Source organism: Procambarus clarkii, chromosome 65 (genome assembly GCF_040958095.1).
Source record: "Procambarus clarkii isolate CNS0578487 chromosome 65, FALCON_Pclarkii_2.0, whole genome shotgun sequence".
Taxonomy (NCBI): Eukaryota; Metazoa; Arthropoda; class Malacostraca; order Decapoda; family Cambaridae; genus Procambarus; species Procambarus clarkii.
Window position 1 is genome coordinate 17,370,816 of NC_091214.1, and position 20,000 is coordinate 17,390,815.

Below are 20,000 nucleotides of genomic sequence, written 5' to 3' on the forward strand. Positions count from 1 at the left end.
TAAATTATTTACCTATGTAAAGTTAACATATAATACCTATAATTATAAACTGTATACTCAAGATTTAGACGCTACATAACTCGGTGATTTCAAAATCCTAACAACTGTCAAATTCAGACTCAGTAACTATGTACGTAACAATTTCTACATATCGTTACAATAATGGCTGAAGAAGGTGTTCATCAGTCTAAAATGAAACTTTTCAGGCCCTCTTCTCGAGTTATCGCGTCTTAAAAATGTACTAAGATTGGTCTAAATCTAACCGAGGACCCTCGTATAGAAAACGAGACATCCTGTCAACCTATCGAGCCGCTAGCATCATTAGATTTTGACGTCAAAATACCGTGTATTATTCGAAAGGACAAGTTGAACATTTAGCTTACAATTTGAAAGGTGATATGCTGGTATATTGGACAAAATAAAGTGTCGACACCGAGCCAAATCCACACTGAAACATCGTCAGTAACGTGCAATCATTTTTAAGCGAAATAAAAGAAAAATATCTGATTCCAGAGCGATTTTCCAATCACGGTTTTCTACTAGTTCTCCCATTGAAAATTTCAAGCAATGAGATCGTCCAATTTTAGTCGTGTGTATATTATATATATATATATATATATATATATATATATATATATATATAATGTACCTAGTAGCCAGAATTCAGCACTCGGCCTACTATGTAAAGCCCGGTTTGCCTAATAAGCCAAGTTTTCCTGAATTTATATATTTATCGAATTTTTTCTTATGAAATAATAAAGCTATCCATTTCATTATGTACTAGTTAATTTGTTCTAATTTCAATTAAAACTAACAGATATTTGACCGAACCTAACCTACCCTACCTAACCTATCTTAACCTAGCCGAAACTAACATAACTAAGTCAATAAATTATGTTCTTAATATAATATAATATTTCAAATAAACCAATTAGAAACAATATTTTGAAAATAAAGAAAATCACTCGGCCTATTAGGCAAATCGAACCTTGCATAGAAGGTCGAGAAGTGCGTTCTGGCTACTAGGTACGACATTATATATATATATATATATATATATATATTTCATTTAAGTCAGCCAAAATAACTCTGAAAATGCATTTGGTATTTTTCGCGAACATGGATACAGTCCTCGCTGGATTATTCTATTGCCTTCATATACGTAATTTGATGGACATGTAGTTAAAATGTGATTATTGCACATAATTCCGTTTATAACCTCTGTATGCATGGTCACTTTCATTCCTCTAAAGTATAGAGCACTCTATACTATCATTTAGGGCGCATCCGGCCCCCTCGGTCATCGCCGCCCCTCAATCAACAACATACTATCGTTTCCCCTGCGATAGAGTACTGTTAATTTCCGTTTCACTTTAGGTAGAGAGTTGTTTACTTTCGATTCCTATATGAGGTGGAGAACTTTCGATTCCTGTGAGGTTAGAGAACTTTTGATTCCTATGAGGTTAGAGAACTTTTGATTCCTATGAGGTTAGAGAACTCTCGATTCCTGTGAGTTTAGAGAAACTTTCGATTCCTGTGAGGTTAGAGAACTTTTGATTACTGTGAGGTTAGAAAACTTTTGATTCCTGTGAGGTTAGAGAACTTTTGATTCCTGTGAGGTTAGAGAACTTTTGATTCCTATGAGGTTAGAGAACTTTTGATTCCTATGAGGTTAGAGAACTTTTGATTCCTATGAGGTTAGAGAACTCTCGATTCCTGTGAGTTTAGAGAAACTTTCGATTCCTGTGAGGTTAGAGAACTTTTGATTACTGTGAGGTTAGAGAACTTTTGATTACTGTGAGGTTAGAGAACTTTTGATTCCTGTGAGGTTAGAGAACTTTTGATTCCTATGAGGTTAGAGAACTTTTGATTCCTATGAGGTTAGAGAACTTTCGATTCCTATGAGGTTAGAGAACTTTTGATTCCTATGAGGTGGGAGAACTTTCGATTTCTACGAGGTTAGAAAACTTTTGATTCCTATGAGGTTAGAGAACTTTTGATTCCTATGAGGTTAGAGAACTTTTGATTCCTATGAGGTTAGAGAACTTTCGATTCCTATGAGGTTAGAGAACTTTTGATTCCTATGAGGTTAGAGAACTTTCGATTCCTATGAGGTTAGAGAACATTCGATTCCTTTGAGGTGGGAGAACTTTCGATTTCTACGAGGTTAGAAAACTTTTGATTCCTATGAGGTTAGAGAACTCTCGATTTTCGTTACATTTTACAGAGAGAATTCGCCATTTACCAAAATACTTCTCCATTGTTTTGTAATCACGTTATAGACAAATTAACATGATGTAATAATGTTAAAATATATATATAGGAGAAACTGCACCTTTTGGGAAGAAAGGAACTAGGATGAACATGATTCAAAGATGGATTAGAGACGGCCGTATCTTGGAGGATCATGGCTACAGATGAGCTGCAGATCTGTGATGTATATAACTCAATATTTTGAATTAAGAGTTTGTATACGCATGAAAAGGAGAAAAATATATATGTGTGACATGAGCAGATGTTGCCATCTAGGTAGTTGTAGGTTCCCCTATTGTGTCTCGTATTTTGTACACAAGGGGGGAGGGGGGACAGTTGAAAACTGGTTCTGACTCCTGATTGGCTTAAAGCCTCATATCCCATAGGTCGTCATAAGCCTTATACCCTATTGGTTCTCACTAGAACACGACCCGTCAATCGGCTTAAAACTATAGGTACCCAATTATTGTTGGGTAAACGAGAGCTAACAGGGATCGGTGCCCAATCGATCAGTCCTGGCCAGGACTCGAACCCGGCTGAAATGATTCGCAATGCGTGAAGCGAGTTTGTTACCACGCGTCAACGGAGACTTACTTTGTCTCCGTAGACGAATTGCTTTCACTCGCTTGCTTTCACGAATTGCCAGTCACTCGCTTTCACTCTCGCGCTTTCTCTCTCTCTCTCACTCGATCGCGCTCTCTCCCCCCCCTTTCACTTGATCGCTCTCTCTCTCCCCCCTTTCACTTGATCGCTCTCTCTCTCCCCCCCCTTTCACTTGATCGCTCTCTCTCTCTCTCTCTCTCCCTTTCACTTGATCGCGCTCTCCCTCTCTCTCTCTCTTTCGGAGTTGGAAAAATTATTAATATTTTTCATGTAAATAAAACTTACCCTGGGAAAAAGTTTCAAACTTTGAGCCTGGAAGCAATATCAATATTAAACCATGTCACAATCTCTCTCAAAATATAATAATGCTAAAGTTATAGAAAACTCTACGGCGAAACCCAGTTAATGCAGTGGGATCGAACCCGGGTCCCCTGGACTCCTCAGGCATACGATGGGATCGAACCCGCGTCCCTGGAGGCCCCCCCCCCAAAGTTATTTCACTACACCTAAATTAACGAGCATTTGACCAGTGTTCGGGGGGGGGGGGGAGGACGACAGGCTGATCCACTTGTTCGTTCATCAAATCAATTCATCTACTTGTTCATATATGTTCATCCGTTTGTTCATATATTCGTTAGTTTGAACCCGCACTGCTCCCTCCCCCTCCCCCTTCCCCCCTCTATCAATACCATTGTTTGTGCGTTACCAAATTAAAAGGAAAAAGTCCAATTGCCTCGTTTTTTTGAGTGCTTGCTGTCCAGTTACGGTAAAAGAGGAGAGGAGTGAGCTGCTGTTCAATAGCTATTGTTTTTTTCCCTTGCAACTGTGTTTTTAAATGGTGTAAATATAGCCTTCGAATATCAAGTCATGGTCTGTTTAGGCTACAGAGAGAAACTTCTACATAATAATAATAATAATAATAATAATAAATATTATTATCTATCGAAGGATAAACTGTAATGGAAATATCAGAGCAATATCGATAGATCAATAAGTATTTACATACACTCCTGCTGTCAATTCTCTCCTTATACTATTCATCAATAAACAAACTCTCCCAAGCACTAGGACACAAAAGAAATATTAACTGGTATTATATTATATACTACCACTAGTAACGTCATTAATTAATAACTACCACCAATAACGACTTCTGTTCTGCACCAATGAACAGACTCGAGTATGTGTGTGGAGAGTTATAGTGAACATGGGATAGAAGTCCATGCTCATACTCACCCCCCCCCCCCAAAAAAAAACCCCAACCCCAACGGACAACACCCGCCTCTTGGTTACCCCCTTCCCAAAAGGGGGTATTTTACCCCCTTCCCAAAAGGGGGTATTTTACCCCCTTCCCAAAAGGGGGTATTTTACCCCCTTCCCAAAAGGGGGTATTTTACCCCCTTCCCAAAAGGGGGTATTTTACCCCCTTCCCAAAAGGGGGTATTTTACCCCCTTCCCAAAAGGGGGTATTTTACCCCCTTTCCAAAAAAGGGGTATTTTACCCCCTTCCCAAAAGGGGTTATTTTACCCCCTTTCCAAAAGGGGGTATTTTACCCCCTTTCCAAAAAAGGGGTATTTTACCCCCCTTCCCGAAAGGCGGAAAATATATTGGGATCCCGAAGCCTCGGATGTTAATGTCTCCTTGGTGTTAGAATTTAGCGTCTGACAAGTTAAAACAATTATCCAGACATTTTAACCTAGTAACACGGGTTAACTTCAAGTGGTGAGCAGATGTAAAAGAACATTTTACATCTGCTTTTTACATTTTACTTTTATTTGTAAAAGAAAAACTTTTAGCACGTTGTGTTTACACGCTGAGGCTAAAAGACTTAAGAAAATCAGTCGGAGCCGTGAAGACGATTAGAACCTATGCTCTAGGTTCACACTGCAGTGCGCGGCTGTTGTTGCTCTATCACAGGTAGGCAGCCAGCTTTGAAAGAAATGATAACGCACTGACGTAAGGGAGAGAAAGATTGCACCCAGCCCTCAGTGGGTCGTCTCTCCGTTTCCTCCCTGTCCAAATCATTTTTTCATTATTTCCAAATCCATTCATTTTTTCCAAATCATTAATTTCACCAAGCACACGCCTTAGACCACTAAGCCATGCCATGGTCTGAATCTAAATACAGCTAAAAAACTAAATTATATTTTTCTCATCGATACATTACGATAATGTAATTTCTCCGGGTATGGAGCCATTACTTTTGTGTTGATAGGCACGGGAAATGTGAGAGGAATTACTTCAAGTTGCCTGAATGTTACATTAGAAGCAAAACCCCTCAAAATATCGCTGGCTGACAGAAAACTAAACTTGCCCAACAACAGTAAATGAAGTCTGCCACCAAGTCTTTTACGGCGCCACCAAGCCTGTCACGGCGCCACCAAGCATGTCACGGCGCCACAAGCCTGTCACGGCGCCACAAGCCTGTCACGGCGCCACCAAGCCTGTCACGGCGCCACCAAGCCTGTCACGGCGCCACCAGGCCTGTCCACGCCTTGACAAGGCTTACTAAGCCTTGCCAAGACTTTCCAAGCTTTACTAGGCCTTACTAAGCCTTGTAAAGGCCTACTTGGCCTTGTCTAGACCTACTAAGCCTAGACAAAGACCTACAAAGCCAGGACAAGGCCTACCTAAGCCATGCCAAGACTTTCTAAACCAAACTAATTAGCTAACATCACGTCGATTTGACGTCTAAGGTCGAATGGATAATTACAGCACCTCCGAAAAGGCTGAACGGCCAGCTCACACAGTGGTCTTGTTAGACCTCTAAACTAATATATAGAAACAGAACGAAACCTTAAACAGAAACGTAAACAAAACAGAAACAGAACAAAACAGAAACAGAACAAAACAAACAGAACGAAACCTTAAACAGAAACGTAAACAAAACAGAAACGTAAACAAAACAGAAACGTAAACAAAACAGAAACGTAAACAAAACAGAAACGTAAACAAAACAGAAACGTAAACAAAACAAACAGAACAAAACCTTAAACAGAAACGTAAACAAAACAAACGTAAACAAAACAAAAACGTAAACAAAACAGAAACAGAACCTTAAACAGAAACGTAAACAAAACAGAAACGTAAACAAAACAGAAACGTAAACAAAACAGAAACAGAACCTTAAACAGAAACGTAAACAAAACAGAAACGTAAACAAAACAAAAACAGAACAAAACCTTAAACAGAAACGTAAACAAAACAGAAACAGAAACGTACCTTAAAATTGGGGAGATTTCTGTCCCGCGATGAATCTTATTTCCTACCTGGAATGAGAAAGATACTAGTTATTTAAATGGTTCAGTGAAAGGCCTTTTAAAATGTCCTTTTACACTACCAGTTTTCCCCATGAATAACTGAATAGTTATTCAGGTATTATTCAGAATAACTGAACCCTCATCACGCCCCCTTGTTGATTTGTTCATTTGATGCATCAGGCTATTGTGATTTCTGTGTGTAGTGAACTGAATAGTTACATTTTAATCTATATATATATATATACATATAAGGCTTACATTGGTCCATACGAGGCAGCTCTTATTTATATCCACCCAAACTCAGTCACATGTATGTCTAAACTACGCTTGAAACAATCAAGGGACCACCAAAATCATTTCACCCTTAACTCTGCGCCTTTCTAGAAAATGTAACACACACAGAAATCACCATAGCGTGTTATATCAAATGAACAAATCCACAAGGGCCGTGATGAGGGCTTGAACGTACGCACGGGGATATTCCCAGACGGGCCTTAAGTCAACTGTACAACGACATAGTAAAAGAATTGCAACCTAGCGTGCTACTGCCCCTCACGAGGATCCAGAAACGTAAATTAAGTTTTGTTAGTCTGTCTTCATTTGGAAGGGCTTTTTAACATGTGGGATTAACTTTGTCATCCTACGCTGGACGCGATCTAGTGAATTTATATCCATTCTAAAGTATAGCGCCCAAAACTGAACTGCATAATCTAAATGATCATATTCTAACAAGAACAAGACATTAGTCAAGCATTACGCAAGATATAATATTAACGGTTTGATAAATGAATCGTATTACGAACATTTATGCTTTGATTTTTTGGGTTTTAAATTCTTACTAATCATAACTCAGTAATATATAAGAATATATATTAGGCTATATATTGCATAACAAGAGCAAGATATAGCTGAGGAATAACACCAGGTGTCTTGTTACTTACACTTCGATAAATAAATCCCAGTGTCTAATCTATTTCAAACACGTGTGTGTGTGCGTGCGCGTGTGTGTGTGTGTGTGTGTGTGTGTGTGTGTGTGTGTGTGTGTGTGTGTGTGTGTGTGTGTGTGTGTGTGTGTGTGTGTGTGTGTGTGTGTGCGTGCGTGTGCGCGCGCGCGTGGAATCTGTTTAGCTTTAAATTTTGCTAATCCAGACTCGCATATCTTTTTCACAATCAGATTTGGCACTATCTACACCCTCCACCTTACAACTATCATCATTACCTAGCCTCATAACCTTACATTTACATAACCTTAAACTGCTCCTGCTTGCCAGCTTTGCGACCATTTCAAAAGCCTATCTAGATCGATATGCTGGCGAGGAGTCACAATAACGTGGCTGAAATATGTTGACCAGACCACACTAGAAAGTGAAGGGACGACGACGTTTCGGTCCGTCCTGGACCATTCTCAAGTCGATTGTGAATGGTCCAGGACGGACCGAAACGTCGTCGTCCCTTCACTTTCTAGTGTGGTCTGGTCAACATGTCATGTCACTCATCCCTTGAGAATGAACCATGTGGGCTCGAAACGTCGTGTACACAATAACACGAACACTTGTGAACATATTATCTACACATCAAAACTACACTGTTTTATTTGATTTCTTCAGTCCTGACTAAAAATAAAATTCGCAGAAATCCTCTTTCAATTAAATTGTCGTTAAAAGAGGGGGTGGGGGACGGCCGGGGGGGAGGGGGGTAATTATATTTTATGAAAGTGAAGGGGCTATGCGGAGTAGGGGAGATGGAGGGGGGACGAAGGAGGGGGATGGAAGGTGAGGGGGCGAGATGGGGAAAAGGGTTAGAGGGGGGGGGGGAAGGTGAGGGGGCTCGATGGGTGGGGGGAATGGTGGGATGGAAGAGGGGGCCTAGCAGTAGGGGTGCACCAGGGAGGGGGGTTGGAGAAATTGAAGGGGAGGGGTGGGGGGGAAGGGATGGGGAAGGGGTTTAGGAGGGGTAGTGGGTGGATGAAGGGTTGGGGGGTAGAGGAAGCGGGGGGGGGGAGGGGATAGAGGAAGCGGGGGGGGGAGGGGATAGAGGAAGCGGGGGGGGGGAGGGGGTAGAGGAAAGGGGAGAGGGGGTAGAGGACGCGCGGGGGGGGTGGTAGAGGACGTGCGGGAGGGGGGTAGAGGACCCGCGGGGGGGTAGAGGACCCGCGGGGGGGTAGAGGACCCGCGGGGGGGGGGTAGAGGACCCGCGGGGGAAGGGGGGGTAGAGGACCCGCGGGGGAAGGGGGGGTAGAGGACCCGCGGGGGAAGGGGGGGTAGAGGACCCGCGGGGGGGGGGGGGTAGAGGACCCGCGGGGGGGGGGGTAGAGGACCCGCGGGGGGGGGTAGAGGACCCGCGGGGGGGGGGTAGAGGACCCGCGGGGGGGGTAGAGGACCCGCGGGGGGGGTAGAGGACCCGCGGGGGGGGTAGAGGACCCGCGGAGGGGGGGGTAGAGGACCCGCGGGGGGGGTAGAGGACCCGCGGGGGGGGGGTTAGAGGACCCGCGGGGGGGGGGGGTTAGAGGACCCGCGGGGGGGGGTAGAGGACGCGCGGGGACCTGACCCCAGGGAATTCGCGGTGAAAATAATCGACGCCATGTTCATAGTTTCGTATAATGAACCATTCTATAGTATTCAGTAATTTAGAGAAATTAGCCTTTATTCATTTTGTATTAAAATTGTATTGTATAATATTACTGGGTACAATATCAAGAGTATTCTAATTATTGAGTTAAGTCACCATCAGTGACGTCACGAATCAGATCTAAGTTGTAAGGCGCGAGTGACCGGCGGTCATAGGTCATCAGAGTTGACATGTCCACTATTTCTCAAAGTTCAAATAACCATTTTGGTGATCGGGAACAGCTCTGCCGTTAGATGCTTGTGTAATTTAACTTCAGTAAAATAATTCAACCAGTCTGGATCAATTAAGTACAACAGAGGTTAATTGTTATAACTTAAACCTGGCTAAGTAACTCTGTAAGCGATGCGGAACAATACAATGCTCTAGTCTGGGGAAGACCAGACGAGGAGAGATCAGTGTGGACTCCAGATCAACTGGGGGAGGTCAACCATCTTACCTCTCCCAAGACCAGACCCCAACATCTAGCTGGTCGCCCAAGGTAGAGTTGCTTTATGAGTCCTTATAGGGATAGTCAATTCATTGCCGTTCAGGTCAAGTAGGGAGTGTTAAAGTGACAGGGAGTGAACATATTTAGATTTTGTTTTAGTTTTTCTTTTAATAAATTAGTTAATAAATTGCATTTTTATTATTTCCATGTATTTGTTATATGTACAGTATGTGAACTTGTCCTGGTCACGTGGTCCAGCGGGGGGAGGGGGTAGAGGAAGCGGGGGGGGAGGGGGGTAGAGGAAGTGGGGGGAGGGGGTAGAGGAAGCGGGGGGGGGAGGGGGTAGAGGAAGCGGGGGGGGGGGAGGGGGTAGAGGAAGCGGGGGGGGGGGAGGGGGGTAGAGGAAGCGGGGGGGGGGAGGGGGTAGAGGAAGCGGGGGGGGGAGGGGGTAGAGGAAGCGGGGGGGGAGGGGGTAGAGGAAGCGGGGGGCGGGAGGGGGTAGAGGAAGCGGGGGGGGGAGGGGGTAGAGGAAGCGGGGGGGGAGGGGGTAGAGGAAGCGGGGGGGGGGGGAGGGGGTAGAGGAAGCGGGGGGGGGGAGGGGGTAGAGGAAGCGGGGGGGGGGGAGGGGGTAGAGGAAGCGGGGGGGAGGGGGTAGAGGAAGCGGGGGGGAGGGGGTAGAGGAAGCGGGGGGAGGGGGTAGAGGAAGCGGGGGGGGGAGGGGGTAGAGGAAGCGGGGGGCGGGAGGGGGTAGAGGAAGCGGGGGGCGGGAGGGGGTAGAGGAAGCGGGGGGGGGAGGGGGTAGAGGAAGCGGGGGGAGGGGGTAGAGAAAGCGGGGGGGGGAGGGGGTAGAGGAAGCGGGGGGGGAGGGGGGTAGATGAAGCGGGGGGGGGAGGGGGGGAGGTGGTAGAGGAAGCGGGGGGAGGGAGGGGGTAGAGTAAGCGGGGGGGGAGGGAGGGGGTAGAGGAAGCGGGGGAGGGAGGGGGTAGAGGAAGCGGGGGAGGGGGGTACAGGAAGCGGGGGGGAGGGGGGTAGATGAAGCGGGGGGAGGGGGGTAGAGGAAGTGGGGGGGGAGGGGGTAGAGGAAGCGGGGGGGAGGGAGGGGGTAGAGTAAGCGGGGGGGAGGGAGGGGGTAGAGTAAGCGGGGGGGAGGGAGGGGGTAGAGGAAGCGGCGGGGAGGGGGTAGAGGAAGCGGGGGGAGGGAGGGGGTAGAGGAATGGGTGAGGGGGTATAGGAAGCGGCGGGGAGAATTCTTTTTGGTTACAAATTGAATTTTTTCATTTAAATTGAACGAGTTGAGGTGAAGGGGACGATTCAGGATTTTGCTTACCTTAAACTGAAGGTTGACGGCGCCAGTTGGGCAACACTGCCTTCGACGTGAGCCACGTGTAATAGCTGTGGCATTTCTTGTCTTAATTTCTCGCAATCACTGATTATCACCAATGTGTTAATTTCTAGCAATCACTGATTATCCCCAATATGTTAATTTCTCGCAATCACTGATTATTACCAGTGTCTTAATTTCTCGCAATCACTGATTATCCTCAATGTGTTAATTTCTCGCAATCACTGATTATCGCCAATGTGTTAATTTCTCGCAATCACTGATTATCAATGTGTTAATTTCTCACAATCACTGATTATCCCCAATGTGTTAATTTATCCCAATCACTGATTATCACCAATGTGTTAATTTATCCCAATCACTGATTATCACCAATGTGTTAATTTCTCACAATCGCTGATTATCCCCAATGTGTTAATTTCTCGCAATCACTGATTATCAGCATTGTGTTAATTTCTCGCAATCACTGATTATCACCAATGTGTTAATTTCTCACAATCACTGATTATCCCCAACGTGTTAATTTCTCGCAATCACTAATTATCACTAATGTGTTAATTTCTCGCAATCACTGATTATCCCAAACGTGTTAATTTCTCACAATCACTGATTATCCCCAATGTGTTAATTTCTCGCAATCACTGATTATCAATGTGTTAATTTCTCACAATCACTGATTATCAACAACGTGTTAATTTCTCACAATCACTGATTATGAACAACATGTTAATTTCTCACAATCACTGATTATCCCCAGTGTGTTAATTTCTCGCAATCACTGATTATCGCCATTGTGTTAATTTCTCACAATCACTGATTACCACCAATGTGTTAATTTCTCACAATCACTGATTATCACCATTGTGTTAATTTCTCGCAATCACTGATTACCACCAATGCGTTAATTTACCCCAATCACTGATCATCCCCAATGTGTTAATTTCTTGCTATCACTGATTATCACCAATGTGTTAATTTCTAGCAATCACTGATTAGCAATGTGTTAATTTCTCGCAATCACTGATTATCAACTGCGTCAATTTATCCCAATCACTGATTATCACCAATGTTTTAATTTATCCCAATCACTGATTATCAGCAATGTTTTAATTTATCCCAATCACTGATCATCAGTCACTTAAAAGTCTTCCTTGGGAAGGAACGAATACTGACAGTACCTGTAACTCTGAAAAATAAATTAACTTTCCTGCAAAGCAACAAGTAACATTTAAGTGTTTGTATATCTGCTGCTCTCACATCACGCGAAAAATGTTTAGTAACTGCATATATATTTCCACTATACCACCGCACAGTCATCACTTACTACAACTTCAGCTACGCAGCAGTGGTTTCTGCTCGTTCCTTCCCTCCCTCTCGCTCACTCACTAAGAACTATGGTACCTTGCAAGTCAGGAATGGAACGATCGAAAAACACACACACACACGGGGAAAAACAACTCACAATTTCCTGTATACGAACTATATTGTGATTAACACACACACTCTTACCTGATTAGTTCCTCCTAAGCTATATATATATATATATATAACTCACTATGGCAACATATGCTGCTATTATCCAGCAGCCGAGGGCGCCAATTTTCTATAACACTGTGTATTTTCATCACGACATAACACACCCTCCTCACAAGGTGGTGGATGTCATACTGATCTAGTCCGCCGGGAATAAAGATTCTCTCGGAGTTTCGAATGAACTTAAACCCACTCGAAGCCTAGTGGTTTTTAATCACAATTTAACCTAAAAATATCAAGCCAAATTCTCGTCAATCCAGCTGCCAGACTTCATGTTTATTTATTTATATATAAGAAGGTAGATTGGGTTTGTTAGAGTACATAACATTGGTGTTCTTATATTTCTGTATAGCCACTAACACGCATAGTGTTTCGGGCAGTTCTGAAATGGATTTTGTGAATGAAAAAGTTTATACACGACGCGGTTTACACTCGAAGCGGTTTACACACGAAGCGGTTTACACTCGAAGCGGTTTACACACGAAGCGGTTTACATACGACTCGGTTGTGAGTAAACACGACTCACAACTGATGACATATATTTCTAATTTTCCTCAAGTTGCCGACCTCTGTCGACCGCCAAACACTGCAAATGCTTCACCCGAAATAATACTGCCCAAAACGCTTTGCGTAATAGTGGCTTTAGGCATTGTATGTACTAGCTCTATCTATTAATCCAACAAACTTTGTAAAATCTCTTGTATGTCCCTTACCTAAATAAACATTTATTTATTTATTATTTACCCACGTACTTAAATACAAATAGTTACCCCTGAACCTGTACACCTAGCCTAACTATAATAAACTTTAATATACAATAATATTCATTTATTCACGAAAAAGAGCTATTTTAATACCCCAATACGTTACAAATTGATGGTTGCTCCTGACCTGTGGACAGGTTGACACAATATTGACCAAATGTTTGACTCATTTCCTGTTCGTAGCGCTCCGCTCTAAAAGCCTCACCTCCATAATTTAAATTTAGTCCGCCCGCGTCAACAATGGTCATATGTTCGGTAATCCAGTCGTCCAACTCCTCTGTTTCGAACAAAAGGATTATTAAGGCAACCACAAATGCTTATTGACCAACCAGTACGATTACTTTAATCCCGAAAAACAGTAGCGGGTGAAATTTGTACTCCCTGTGTTCGAATTAACACATGAGGTGAAATGCTTTCCCATCCTAATGACAAAAGAACCTAAACACCTAACCTAATCAAGGCTTACTTATAACACGAAATAATATTATGTGATAATATTATATAATATACTAATATTATTATTATATTTCTGAAGAGAAAACAAAAATAGTATTTTGTGTACATAGTACTTTAAAATTAATGAATGCGCCCTTATAGTCAGCGGATGCATGGGTGAGAGTTGCCTGAGGATGGTTTGGGTATATTTAATGCACGGCTGAGCTCACTTGTTGAAGTTCATTGTGTTTGAAAATAAGACAAAAATATACTAGTCAGATTCACTGACATTCACAAGACAGATTGGAGAAGCGACGACGTTTCTACCCGTCTTGGACTATTATGGAGTCGATTGATTGATTGACAAATATTAAGCCACCCAAGAGGTGGCACGGGCATGAATAGCCCGTAAAAATTATGGAGTCGTTGTGACCCCCTCCCTCTTGTGGCTGGGTCATCATTTCTTCAGCCACGTTATTGTGACCCATCGTCTGCAAGGATGACTCGCGTTTGAGCCACCACACATACTGTAATGTCCTCAGTAAGCGACCATGCACACACACACATTCTGTATCCACCTAATTGTGCTTGCGGGGGTTAAGCTCTGGCTCTTTGGTCCAGCCTCTCAACTGGCGTACAGGTTCCTGAGCCTACTGGGGGCTCTACTGTGATGTTTTCAGTGTGGCGAAGGAGTCTAATAGAAATAGTGTGACGATATGACTAAAAAAAAAATAGCCAAACTGATATATGTTTGTGTAAGCATAAAGTTTCTTTTTGTGAGCCAGGGGTGGAATATGCTCCCCCTGCCCCCCCCCCCCCCACTCCTTCTCCCCCGCCCCTCCCACTCCCCCCTCTTGGAACACTGGGCGGTACACGCACACTCGATCCCCGATTCCAAATCCTCGATTTACTAGATAAAACCCCAGCCCCACAGTGCATTATTCCCAGATGAAATACTGACCAGAAATACCTCCCCCAATAATTGGAAAAAATTGTGTACATTTATATTATATATATATATATATATATATATATATATATATATATATATATATATATATATATATATATATATATATATATATATATATTGTCGGGAAATCTGGCTCCAGTATAATACTAAGAAAATGTATAATTATGTGAATGTAAAATAATGATAAATTCTAAGATAGCTCGAAGGACCAGAATGAGTAATTAAATGAGAAATCAGTGGCTTATAGATCTATGATTATATGAATAAATTCCATTAATTAAGCAATGACTGTAAATTATATAATTCTAGAACCAGCCTCCCATGACATAATTTGGGGGGGGGGGTATTCTATAAGATTAATCTATGTGGAACATATATTATGCAATAATAATAATTATAATATGCACACACATAAATAATGAGTAAAATATATAATGCAAAATACTACTGCCATATGAAGATTAATAATGCATAACTAGCAGCATCAGATATGTAGGTATATATATATGGATATGGACTCTGAATAATAAACTACTATCTACAATGAAAACTGATTATGTCTCAGCTGTGACAGAGGACGTAGATGCAGTCCACTGTACGTCTGGCTGGAAACAGATTGATTGATTGATAAAGATTAAGCCACCCAAGAGGTGGCACGGGCATGAATAGCCCGTAAGTGGTATACTGGAAACAGTTTGAGATAGTGTTAAGTTGGCGCACGTGAGGGTATGGCGGTCACACGCTTCCTCAGGGGTGTTGCACCATGCTGCAATAATGATAATCCCGTAATTTCCACCTCCAGACTAGTATTCACACACATATACGGTAATACCTAAATATTTGGAGGGGAAAGAGCTACACTTACACGAGATTATTTTCACGCCCGCATCATAACGACATGGCACCTACATGATCTTATTTAAGAGCTCGTTAAATAGAACAAATGAGGTCAAAATGCCTGCCGAACTGGTGTCCGTGATTCTGGGAAGCTGCGTCCTCAATCTGGCATCTAAAGATGTTCGGATGCCGGTTGGATGAGAAGATTTTGGACCGCTTACGGAGCACCACTTGTTGATCCCAAATATGGCGCGAGTCCTCCCCCTTCTCCTTCCCCAAAGTCGCGCATGCGCAATAGCTCGCCGTGAGGATTCGAGCATAAATTATATTTACTTATTAACGCTAAATAGGGAAGGGGGCGTTTATGAACACTCTTGATGATTAAGATAAATATTTTATGTGGTGATGTTTAATTCTCACAGTGCACGTCAGTTATTGTAGACGACACAAATAAAATAATACGGGCTTGGTGGTGGAAATGATGTTAGATTATGATATGATTTACTGGAACAGCGATTAAGCTGGGTAAAGAAATTCCAGTAAACTATTGTATGCTAAAAGTAAACCTATTACTAAATTATTATTCCTATTAAAGGAAAGTAAATGGTTACATTGGTGTTTGATCTACAAGTATGTGGAAATTTTATCCTCCGTGCGTGCCTGACGCAACACTACACAATTCTCGGAGAAATTACATAATGTTCCACAACCTAATACAGTAAATTCTACAATACTAAACTACGTATTAGTAGTGTTAGTGAATTATTACTCTTAATACAGGAAATACATCCTGGTGTATTAAGGATTATTAAATGAACATTAGATGTGCATGAAGCCTAATACAGGAAATACAGCCTGTTGTATTAAGGATGAAAATAACTGTTGGAAATTTCCAACATATATATATATATATATATATATATATATATATATATATATATATATATATATATATATATATATATATATATATGTATGTATATATATATATATATATATGTATGTATATATATATATATATGTATGTATATATATATATATATATATATATATATATATATATGTATATATATATATATATATATATATATATATATATATGTATATATATATATATATATATATATATATATATATATATATATATATATATATATTATTGCGAACAAGCCTGAATGGTCCCCAGGACAATATGCAACTGAAGGGATTAAGGCGTCTTGTACATACCAGTTGTGTTGCTCCTGGGAGTATGGGTTCGAGTCATTTCTGGGGTGTGAGTTTTCAGTTATATATATATTATTAAATATGACCGAAAAAGTAAGATTAATAATTCTAACACGAATTTTCTCAATCTTTCGTAAATTTCTTTTCACTGTTGGAGGTAATTCAAAAATCAATTTCTCCAAAATTCATTTTTATTTCTAGTCTGACGCGGCACTTGAGCGCGTTTCGTAAAACTTATTACATTTTCAAAGACTTTACACATACACAACTGAATAGAACTTACATATCTCCGATTTGTTTATATCTACATTTGAGTGAGGTGGATGGGGTGAGGTGGTATTTAATAGGGTATTAATTTCATCAACACCGAGTCACATACCATACCTTCAATCATCACTGTTGAGCCACTTCCTTAGACCCATTTGGTCACCACTTGGTCCGGGAGACATCTCCCGTCACGCAGGGTGCAGTCGCACCTCCACAGATCTCCAGTATCATCTATTGATACTGGTGATGGCTCAAAAGGGCCACCACTTACGGGCTATTCATGCCCGTGCCACCTTTTGGATGGCTTAATCGTCATCTTGGACACATTCATGGGAGACATCTCCCGTCACGCAGAGTGCACTTGCACCTCCACAGATCTCCAGTATCAGCTCTTGATACTGGTAATGGCTCAAAAGGGCCACCACTTACGAGCTATTCATGCCCGTGCCACCTTTTGGGTGGCTTCATCTTCATCTTAACACATTCACAAGGGAGACATCTTCCGTCACGCAGGGTGCATTCGCACCTCCACAGATCTCCAGTATCAGTTCTTGATACTGGTAATGGCTCAAAAGGGCCACCACTTACGGGCTATTCATGCCCGTGCCACCTTTTGGGTGGCTTAATCTTCATCATCATCATCATCATCATCATCAACACCATGGCTTAATCTTCATCATCATCATGACTGACCATCACACGTCCATCTCGTCACCACTTGGTCCGGGAGACATCTCCCGTCACGCAGGGTGCAGTCGCGCCTCCACAGATCTCCAGTATCAGCTCTTGATACTGATAATGGCTCAAAAGGGCCACCACTTACGAGATATTCATGCCCGTGCCACCTTTTGGGTGGCTTAATCTTCATCATCATCATCATCATCATCATCATCAACACAAGACAGAACACGAAACAATGGGTATTGAAATGGAAGTGATTGTAGAAAGCCTATTGGTCCATATTTCTTGATGCTTCTATATTGGAGCAGAGTCTTGAGGTGGGTAGAATATAGTTGTGCATTAATTGGCTGTTGATTGCTGGTGTTGACTTCTTAATGTGCAGTGCCTCGCAAACGTCAAGCCGTCTGCTATCGCTGTATCTATCGATGATTTCTGTGTTGTTTATTAGGATTTCTCTGGCGATGGTTTGGTTGTGGGAAGAGATTATATGTTCCTTAATGGAGCCCTGTTGCTTATGCATCGTTAAACGCCTAGAAAGAGATGTTGTTGTCTTGCCTATATACTGGGTTTTTTGGAGCTTACAGTCCCCAAGTGGGCATTTGAAGGCATAGACGACGTTGGTCTCTCTTTAAAGCGTTCTGCTTTGGGTCTGGAGAGTTTCTCATGAGTAGGCTGGCCGTTTTTCTGGTTTTATAGTAAATCGTCAGTTGTATCCTCTGATTTTTGTCTGTAGGGATAACGTTTCTATTAACAATATCTTTCAGGACCCTTTCCTCCGTTTTATGAGCTGTGGAAAAGAAGTTCCTGTAAAATAGTCTAATAGGGGGTATAGGTGTTGTGTTAGTTGTCTCTTCAGAGGTTGCATGGCGTTTCACTTTCCTTCTTATGATGTCTTCGACGAAACCATTGGAGAAGCCGTTGTTGACTAGGACCTGCCTTACCCTACAGAGTTCTTCGTCGACTTGCTTCCATTCTGAGCTGTGGCTGAGAGCACGGTCGACATATGCGTTAACAACACTCCTCTTGTACCTGTCTGGGCAGTCGCTGTTGGCATTTAGGCACATTCCTATGTTCGTTTCCTTAGTGTAGACTGCAGTGTGGAAACCTCCGCTCTTTTCCATGACTGGTACATCTAGAAAGGGCAGCTTCCCATCCTTTTCCATCTCGTAAGTGAAACGCAGCACGGAACTCTGCTCAAATGCCTCCTTCAGCTCCTGCAGATGTCTGACATCAGGTACCTGTGTAAAAATGTCGTCAACATACCTGCAGTATATGGCCGGTTTCAAGTTCATGTCGACTAAGACTTTTTGCTCGATGGTACCCATGTAGAAGTTTGCAAACAGGACACCTAGGGGAGAACCCATGGCGACCCCATCTACTTTCTTATACATGTGCCCATCCGGGCTCAAGAAGGGTGCCTCTTTAGTACAAGGTTGGAGTAGTTTCCTCAGAATATTTTCTGGTATGTCAAGAGGAGTACAGGCTGGATCACGATACAATCGTGATCAGGCTGTAACCTAACCTAACCTAACCTAACCAATAGGGGGTAAACAGTTGGGGTCGTTCCATCTAGGCAGCGGCCTCACTTAGGCCTGAAACGACCTATGGAAGATCTATAGGAGATTTTCATCACTATAAAATTTTCGCTTCATAGTCTCTACCACCTCCCGGCAACGATATCTTAAGTCGGAAGCCCATGTTCTGACGCCTCTGGCTATCTTGAGGTTACCTTGAGATGATTTCGGGGCGTTTTTAGTGTCCCCGCGGCCCGGTCCTCGACCAGGCCTCCACCCCCAGGAAGCAGCCCGTGACAGCTGACTAACACCCAGGTACCTATTTACTGCTAGGTAACAGGGGCATAGGGTGAAAGAAACTCTGCCCATTGTTTCTCGCCGACGCTTGGGATCGAACCCAGGACCACAGGATCACAAGTCCCGCGTGCTGTCCGCTCGGCCGACCGGCTCCGCGGCCGACTGGCTAGGCAAAACCATTTCATTTCTTACGGAGAACGACCCGCTGAAGCAGCTAAGTTCTAGTCAACAAACGGAAAGACATGGAATAAGAATCCGTGGACAAAAAATTGAATCAAGTTCCAGGAATCAGCGAGAGAGTGCATGGAGTTCCAGAAATCAATAAAAAAATACATGGAGTTCCCAGAAATCAATGAAAGAGTGCATGGAGTTCCCAGGAATCAATAAAAGAGTGCATGAAGTTCCCAGGAATCAATAAAAGAGTGCATGGAGTTCCCAGAAATCAATGAAAGAGTGCATGGAGTTCCAGGAATCAATAAAAGAGTGCATGGAGTTCAAGGAATCAGTAAAAGAGTGCATGGAGTTCCAGGAATCAATAAAAGAGTGCATGGAGTTCCAGGAATCAATAAAAGAGTGCATGGAGTTCCCCAAAATCAATAAAAGAGTGCATGGAGTTCCCCAAAATCAATAAAAGAGTGCATGGAGTTCCAGGAATCAATAAAAGAGTGCATGGAGTTCCAGGAATCAATAAAGGAGTGCATGGAGTTCCAGGAATCAATAAAAGAGTGCATGGAGTTCAAGGAATCAATGAAAGAGTGCATGAGTTCACAGAAATCAATGAAAGAGTGCATGGAGTTCCAGGAATCAATGAAAGAGTGCATGGAGTTCCAGGAATCAATGAAACAGTACATGGAGTTCCCAGAAACTAATGAAAGAGTGCATGGAGTTCCAGGAATCAATGAAAGAGTACATAGAGTTCCAGGAATCAATGAAAGAGTACATAGAGTTCCAGAAATCAATA

General features: G+C 42.6%; 1 protein-coding gene across 3 annotated transcripts in view; it reads right to left on the reverse strand.

The window, feature by feature from the left end:
- Positions 1–11,718, reverse strand: part of LOC123771205 (glutamate receptor 2) — a 260,925-nt gene extending 249,207 nt beyond the window's left edge. For all 3 annotated transcript variants that reach the window (XM_069309471.1, XM_069309473.1, XM_069309472.1), the window contains exon 1: positions 10,500–11,718. Coding sequence is in view for 1 of the 3 variants with exons in the window: in XM_069309472.1 (XP_069165573.1) it covers positions 10,500–10,573 (74 nt within the window). In the remaining 2 variants the exon portion in view is untranslated. The remainder of the gene's footprint in view (positions 1–10,499) is intronic.
- Positions 11,719–20,000: the final 8,282 nt, after the last annotated feature.